This window comes from Stegastes partitus, unplaced genomic scaffold (genome assembly GCF_000690725.1).
Source record: "Stegastes partitus isolate 25-593 unplaced genomic scaffold, Stegastes_partitus-1.0.2 Scaffold412, whole genome shotgun sequence".
Classification (NCBI taxonomy): Eukaryota; Metazoa; Chordata; class Actinopteri; family Pomacentridae; genus Stegastes; species Stegastes partitus.
The window spans coordinates 134,291-142,632 of record NW_007578143.1 but is presented as its reverse complement, the minus strand read 5'-3'; the positions used below and the strand labels follow the sequence as shown (position 1 = coordinate 142,632).

Below are 8,342 nucleotides of genomic sequence, written 5' to 3'. Positions count from 1 at the left end.
AACACAAACACAATACCACATACACTACAAAAAACTCAGCATACACAACACATCGTAACACAACATTACAAACACAACACAACATGCACACAATGCCACATACACTACACAACAAGCTCAACATACACAGCATTACAAACACAACATACACAACAAAACATGCACAACGCCCACATATACACACAACAAACGCAACACACGCACACAACACAACGTACAAAACATACACAACACAACATACATAACAGCATACACACAAACACAATACCACATATACTACACATTAAACTCAACATACACAACACATCATAACACAACATCACAAACACAACATGATTCATACAAAGTTGTCATGAGTTGTCAAAGGTTGCTGCCAACTGTTGTGTTGTTTTGTTGTTGGGTGCACCATGACTTGTCAGAGTGTAGATAAACAACAACAGTGTGTGTGTGTGTCTGTGAACACACAACGGCTCCAGAGCTGCAGCAGCTGGAGGCCTCCAGGACGAGGCTGCAGCTCCCAAACAGCAGCAGAGGTCAGAGCAGCAGATCGCTTCCACCACGGCTCTGGTTCTCCTGAATATTTAATGGACCAGGAGGAGGAGGAGGAGGAGGAGGAGGAGCAGCTCCAGGACCTGCTCCTTCCTCCTCGGCTTCCACCGTCTGGATGTTCGATCCGTCTTTTCCTCCTCGCTGCTCCTTCTCTTCCGTTAAGTGCTCAGGAAGCGGAGCTGCTGCTGATTGAAGCTGAAGCTCGTCGCTATTTAAAGGTGCATTAGCTGAAGATCTGATGCTGCCATCGGAGAGACGATAACCGAAGGCAGCACGTCTTCTGGATCCACTGAGTGTGTAAAGACAGACGCAGTCGTTTGACTGATTGGAATTAAAAGCTCACAACAGTCTGATGCCAATCTGAATGTTTAAAGACTAAATAACAGCAACTTATGACAATAAATAACTGGAAACCTGCCAGCGGGTTAAAAATGCATGTTATTGTTTTAAAAAATCACCAAAATTACACCATTTATCAGAGCAAGATATTATAAAAACTGAAAAAAATCACTGGGTTCTCACCTTTCTGACTGTCCTTGAACACATCACGTGTGATGTTTGGTTTCATTGGGAAAAATCACCAAATCTAAGATTAAAATTTTAATATTTCATCAAAATCGCTTTATTCAACATTTAAAAATTGGTAAAAAAAAAAAAAAAAAAAAACTCATTTCCTGTAACCACATTCTATAAAAAACAAAAAATTCTGTGTTTCTTGGTGCAACTGAGAAGCTATGTCTGACTCAGCTGTGACCAACAGTCACCTAACAAAAATTCATAGAGTTTTTGGTTGAACTGCAGGCAGTGTGTACAAAGAGTGGTGAAGACACAAATATTATAAATTAAAAATGTAAATTATTAAATATGTTTAGTAAGTGGAGCCTCCATTTTTATTTCTAGTGTTGGCAACATCTGTGGGTATTTCAAAAAAAAATGTTAGGCAAGTTGATTCCAGTTTTATCCAATTTTTAAAAAAATAAATAATCCCAGAAATTCGTAATTTTATAATTTGTTCTCACTTATTTCTGCCTTAAATGTGTTTTACTGCACAGAGTTCAGAGGTTTTGCAATTTCAGTATTATTCTTCCATAATAAGACGTTCTTCAGACAAGTGGAAAGAAAAAATCCAGAAACACGTCTAGGTGTTTAATCTGCTGCTCTTATTTGCTTTGCATCTGTAGATTTCATTTCTATTTGACATCTGTAACATCTGTCTTCTCAACGTGGGTTTTAGTGAAACTCTAGGCAGCAGCAAACTTTCCAGTTGTTGTTGTTTTCAATCTACAAACTACTCTGAAGGTTTTTGACACTTGAGGTTGTTCAAAGATGCTTCATTTCATGATTTATAGAACATTTTAGCAGTAAAAACCTGGTGAAGATTCAGTTTTTCCTCTGGATGTTCTGATTTATGGATTAATAAAAAGACTGATATGTCAACAACATGAAGCTAGTTTCATCTGACTGGAAACTAATGCAAATTATTGCATATTTACATACATAATGCCTCATTTCTGTATTTAAACATAACATGTCAGAGAACTTGTACTTCCTAAAAGCATTGTTTTACTGTTAGTGAGCAGCTTGGGGGAGTTTCATGCAGATTTCAGTTTCTGCTCACTGACATTTCCCAGAATGCTTCTTATATAAAAGCATCTGGACCCTTTAAGACAAACTGTTGTGTTTTCAGTCTCCATGACTAGAAAGCTGACCTGGATGTGTAGGAATCCGTGCGGTCCGGCTGTACGCGGCTGATACGTGTAATAACAGGCGAGCCGGCGAGTCGGAGCTCATCAACAGAAACTCGTCGTGACAAGACGATCAATCATCATGCAGCTCTGTGGCAGCGTGTGAAACGTCCACCGCTCTCTGAGTTTATCGGAGGCCGCGTCGTTAGAATTAATGCGAGGTCGGTTTACTGTAAAACGTTACTGACAAGTTCAGCAGATGAAGAATAAACAGGGTGGTCTGATCAGTTCTGCAGCGTTTCACTAGTGTGAATAAAAAGTTATACAATTAGTTGAGCTTATTGCGTATTTAAGGGTTTGTTAAACTATACAGCTGTTGTACACTTTGTGTCGTGTGATTCGGATCTTCTTGGATGAACTTCTCTGAGCTTCATCCACATCTATAAATATCATCTTCCATCTTCTCATGCAGACCCACTTCTGTTCTTCACTGTCAGGACGATGCGTTCACTGTGGTACACCCGCCTGGATTCACAGCCCGTAGTTGTAATCGTCTTGTGTCTCATTGTGTTGCACATCTTTGTGGTAACTTTGTGTCTCCTTTCAGTGATTTTGTGTCACATTTTGCGAATTTGTGTGGTAATTTTATGTCTCATTTGGTCATTTTGTTTCTCCTTTTGGTCACTTTGTGTATTGTTTTGGTCATTTTGTATCTTGTTTTGGTGATTTTGTGTATCATTTTGGTCATTTTGTGTCTCCTTTTGGTCATTTACCTGTCGTTGCTGTCATTTTGTGTCTCGTTTTGGTGATTTTGTTTCTCCTTTTGGTCATTTTGTGTCTCGTTTTGGTCATTTTGTGTCTCCTTTTGGTCATGTAGCTATCTTTGTTGTCATTTTGTGTATCGTTTTGGTCATCTAGTTATCTTTGTTATCATTTTGTGTCTCGTTTTGGTCATTTTGTGTGTCATTTGGTAATTTCGTGTCTCGTTTTGGTCTTTTTGTGTCTCGTTTTGGTGATTTTGTTTCTCCTTTTGGTAATTTCGTGTCTCGTTTTGGTCATTTTGTGTCTCCTTTTAGTCATGTAGCTATCTTTATTGTCATTTTATGTCTCATTTTGGTCATTTTGTGTCTCGTTTTGGTCATTTTGTGTGTCATTTTGGTCATTTTGCTATCTTTATTGTCATTTTGTGTCTCCTTTTGGTCATTTTGTGTCTTGTTTTGGTCATGTGGCTACCTTTGCTGTCATTTTGTGTCTCGAGTTGGTCATTTTGTGTCTTGTTTTGGTCATTTTGTGTCTCCTTTTGGTCATGTAGCTATCTTTATTGTCATTTTGTGTCTTGTTTTGGTCATTTTCTGTCTCCTTTTGGTCATTTTTCACATCTTTGTGATTATTTTGCATCTCATCTTGTGTTGTTTTTTTCAGTACAGCGTGTTCTAAATACTGCATCCCCCCTGAAACCTGTCCCCTGCCTAATGTGTTCCCCCGTGTTCACATGAAATCTACCCTCATGCGCACAAATAATGCACACATGAGGAGATAAAGCCCCTCCGGCTGGTTTGCGCTTTGCCGCCGTCTCCTCCGTCTTCATGTGCTTCCATCTCCCTCCTGTTGTCTTCATTATTTTTAGCCGGGCGGTGGGCTCGCGGTGTCTTCAGGGTTTTCTCTGTGACACCTATCCGTTTGCATTCAGTCACTCGGCAGCAGGAAAGGCCAGCTGGTTTCTGATCTGCTCGATTGTCTCTGCTAGGAGGGATTTGAGGCGGTCCGGTTCATTCACGCTGAGCTGTAATCCTATAATTTATCACCGAGGGATGCTGGATATCGCAGAAGGGCCCTCAGTCCCTGAAGTGATACTGTAGGAATAGTAGTGTGACATAATCAGGAGTAAAAATACCACAAAGTGCATCACACACACTCACTGTAAGTCTCTGTGGGAATATTATACTGCAGTCGGGCTTCATCCTCGCAATCCTGTTTTCATGCTAAATACGCAGTGAAGACGAGTACCAGAGACAAACTGCTGCAACAAACTGGTTATTTGTTGATAAATTAATGACATCAAGTGGCTGATTTTGAGGGTTTTTTTGCAGTTTTAATCAACTGCAAAGTCATAACGTGACTCCTACATGTGCTAAACAGGGATTTGAAGTAAATATTCAACATGTTTGTTTATTTTAAGAGGGAATTCCATTAATGTGGCCAATTTGTTGTCATTTATTGTCATCATTTTGCACGTCTTTGTGGCAGCTGTGTCTTATTTTGGTCATTTTATGTCTCTTTGTGGTCATTTCGTGTCTCCTCTTAGTAATTTTGTGTCCTGTTTGGTCATTTTGCATGTATTTATGATCGTTTGTGTCTCATTTTAGTTTTTTTGTCTCTTATTTTGGTAATTTTGCATGTATTTGTGCTCATTTTGTGGCTCATTTTAATAGTTTTGTGTTATGTTTTAGTCCTTTTGTGTCCAGTTTAAGTCATTTTTTTGTCTCTTTTTGGTGATTTTGCTTCTCAATTTAGTCATTTTGCATGTTTTCATGATCATTCTGCATCTCAATGTGCCTCTTTTTGTGGCTATTTTGCATCTTTGTGGTCATTTTTGTTTTGTTTTGTCTGATTTAGGTAATTTGGTTTTTCTTTGTGATCAGTTTGCCCTCATTTTTGTTGTTCAGGTCGTCATTTTGTTCGTTTTGTGGTTATTTTCTGTCAGATCTTAGTAATTCTGTGTCTCATTGTAGTTATTTTGTGTGTTATTTTGGTCATTTTTTTGTCTCTGGTAATTTCTGTGGTGATTCTGTGTCTCTTTTTTGCCAGCTAATGCAATTTTTTGGTCATTTTGCATCTCTTTCCGTTCCTTTTGTGTCTCATTTTGGTTATCTGACACATCTTTGTGGTAATTTTGTGTCTCATTTGGTCAGTTTTGCCTTTTTCTGTTGGTATTTTGCATCCTTGAGGCCATTTTTGTTTTGTTTTGTGTGGTTTAGTGGTAACTGGTGGTAATTTTGTGTGTCATGTTGGGTTATTTTACATGTCTATGACTATTTTTGTCATGAATATCAATAAAATTTTGTTTCTCATTTTGTTCATTTGATTGTTTTGCGTCTCTTTGAGGTAATTTCGCGTCTCGTTTTGGTCAAGTCGTGTGTATTAAGATGTTTTAAGAAAACGACAATCGAAGACGTTGGGCGCGCTGGGTTTATTTTATTTTATTTTATTTTATTTTTTGCGGAGCGGCTTTTATTTTGAAAAGGCTGAGCGGATTGTCGAGGTGAGCGCGCACAGCTCGCCCGTCGCTCGCGCAGCTGTAGGAGACGAAGAAGCGGAGTCGCGCGGACAGGTTGGATGCTATTACCGGGAGACCGGCGGAGGAACCGGACGGCAGCATGACGGCGTCCAAAGACCCCACGAAGAAGAAACCCAAAGAGAGCCAGCAGGACGAGGTACCGGGACTAGGACTGGGAGGACTGGGAGCTTTACTGGGAGCACTGGGAGCTTTACTGGGAGCTTTACTGGGAGCTGTAGTGGTTCCTAGTGTGGAGCAGGAACCAGGACTTGTGAGCTGTTGTAAAGTGTGGCAGCATCATGATTATAACGCGTTTATTTCCTGTAATGACAGCAGAGTCTCCAACAGGTTGGTCAGGAACCTGCAGGAAGACACAACAAACACAGTCTCACCTTAGTTTTGCCTTTTTGTGCTCATGTTGTGTCTCTTTTTTTTTTACTGTTTTGTGCATTTTTACATGCTTCAGTGTCTCATTTTAGTTGTTTTGAGCCTCGTTTGGTTCATGTTGTGGCCGTTTTGCTTCCATGTAGATGTTTTCTAGTCAACTTTGGTCATTTGGCTTCATTTGTTTGTCCAGTTTGGAACCTTTCTGTCCATTTTGTGTCTCATTGCAGGTGTTGTGTGTCACGTTTGGGGCATTTTGTGTCTCATTTAGGCTATTTTGCATTTATTTGCAGCCATTTTGTGTCTCATTTTAGTCATTTTGTGTCTCATTTTGCATTTATGTGTACTCATTCTGTGTCTCATTTTCTTGATTTGTGCCTCTGTGCAGCTGTTTTCCATCTACTTTTGGTCATTTTATGTCTTATTTTGGCTATTTTGCATGGATTTGCAGTCATTTTGGGTCTCATTTTAGTAATTTTGTGTCTTATTTTGGTCATTTTGTGTCTCATTTTAGTCATTTTGCGTGTATTTGCACTCATATTGTGTCTCATTTTAGTTGTTTTGTGTCTCCTGTTCTTGATTTTGTTTCTAATTGTGTTCATTGTGCATCTGTGTTGCTGTGTTCCATCTAGTTTTGGTCATTTTGTGTTTTATTTTGGCTATTTTGCATTTATTTGCAGCATTTTGTGTCTCATTTTGGTCATTTTATGTCTCATTTTAGTCATTCTGCATGTATTTGCACTCATTTTGTGTCTCCTTTTCTTAATTTTGTTTCTAATTGTGGTCTTTGTACATCTGTGTAGCTGTTTTCCATCTAAGTTTAGTCATTTTGTGTCATATTTTGATAATTTTCAATTTATTTGCAGCCATTTTTTTGTCTCATTTTCTACATTTGAGTCTAATTGTGCTCACTGTGCATCTGTGTTACTGTGTTCCAGCTACTTTTGGTCATTTTGTGTCTCATTTTGGTAATTGTGAATTTATTTTCAGCCATTTAGTGTCTCATTTAAGCTGTTTTGTGCCTAATTTTCCTAATTTTCTTTCTAATTGTGCATCTGTGGAGCTGTTTTCCATCTAGGTTCGATCACTGTGTGTCTCATTTTGTTTATTTTGCCTCTTGTTGTGATGATGTTGCATCTTTGCCTGCATTTTGTGTCACATTTTGGTCCTTTTGTGTTTGATTTTTACTAACATTGAGTCTCTTTGCCGTCGCTTTACGTGGTTATTTTGCAGATTTGTGTCTCACTTTAGTGGTTTTGGTCATATTTGCTCTTATTAATGTTGTCATTTTCTGTCTCATTTGTTAATTTTGTGTCTAATTGTGTTAACTTTCCATGTGTGTGGTTGTTTTTGATCTAATTTTAGTTGTTCGATCTCTCATATTTGCTGTACTTCCCATTTTTGTCTCATTTGTTTGTTTTTTTTTTCATCGTTTTGTGTCTCATTTGTGACATTTTTATCATCTTGGTCAGTTTGTGTCTCAGTTTGATTGTGTTGCTCATTTGTGCGTCTTTGCCAGCACGTTGTGTCGCATTGTAGTCATGTTTTTGTCTCATTTGTGACATTTGGATGCAGTTGTTTTGTGTCTCTTCTTATCTGTTTGGTTGTTTTCTGTCTTTGTTGTGACTGTTTGTCTCATTTTCAGTGTTGAATTTTGTTAATTTTATGTCTCATGTTCGTCTGATTTGTTCACTTTTCTGAGGTTGTGTCTCGTTTTGCTTCTTGTTCTGACTATTTTGGATCTTTGCCAGCATTTTGCATCACATTTTGGTCTTTTCGAGTCTCTCTGTGGTTACTTTGTGGTCATTTTGTGTCTCGTTTTCCTCGTTTCCTCTTTGTGGTTTATTCCTTGTCGGGCTATCTTTGTTATCTCTGTGTTTCTTGAGTGTTAAGAAGCTCATTTTGGTCGTTTCTGTCATCTCATTTGGAGCATTTTGGTCATTGTCTGACTTTGTTAAGTTTTTTTGCTCCCATTTTGCGTCTCGTTTTGGTCCTTGTGCATCTAATTGTGGACATTTTGTGTGCCTCTCACTGTTTTGCATCCCGGTGTAGCTGCACAGTCTGTCTGCAGATGTGTGTTTGTTCTGCCGCTAGAATCCAGTGAAGTCTTGTTTTCCCTCCAGTATCTCAGCAGATTCACACGGCTGTTGTGTTTCTGTGTTTACCCCTTTAACCGCCAAACAGACACACACTCCCTGGACTTCCTCGCCTGCTTTGTCGTCCGCTGTAGTGAGTCTGATTCTGTGCAGACTGTTGTGTTGCTGTGTGTCCGCTGAAGCACGAACTCTGGGCAGGAATTATGTCCGAGATGTTGAACTAACACTGCAGGAGTCGTCGGAGCAGCTCCACCTCCTGCTCGCTGCAAACCACCAATTTGTGTCTCATTTTGTTGATTTTATGTCTCATTCTGGTTATTATGTGTGTCATGTTGCTTATTTTCTGTCTCA

General features: G+C 39.0%; 1 protein-coding gene across 1 annotated transcript in view; it reads left to right on the top strand.

The window, feature by feature from the left end:
* Positions 1-5,611: 5,611 nt before the first annotated feature.
* LOC103360021 (inactive dipeptidyl peptidase 10-like) overlaps positions 5,612-8,342 on the top strand; it is a 48,565-nt gene continuing 45,834 nt past the window's right edge. The window contains exon 1 of the mRNA XM_008285645.1: positions 5,612-5,668. Coding sequence (XP_008283867.1) covers positions 5,612-5,668 — 57 coding nt within the window. The remainder of the gene's footprint in view (positions 5,669-8,342) is intronic.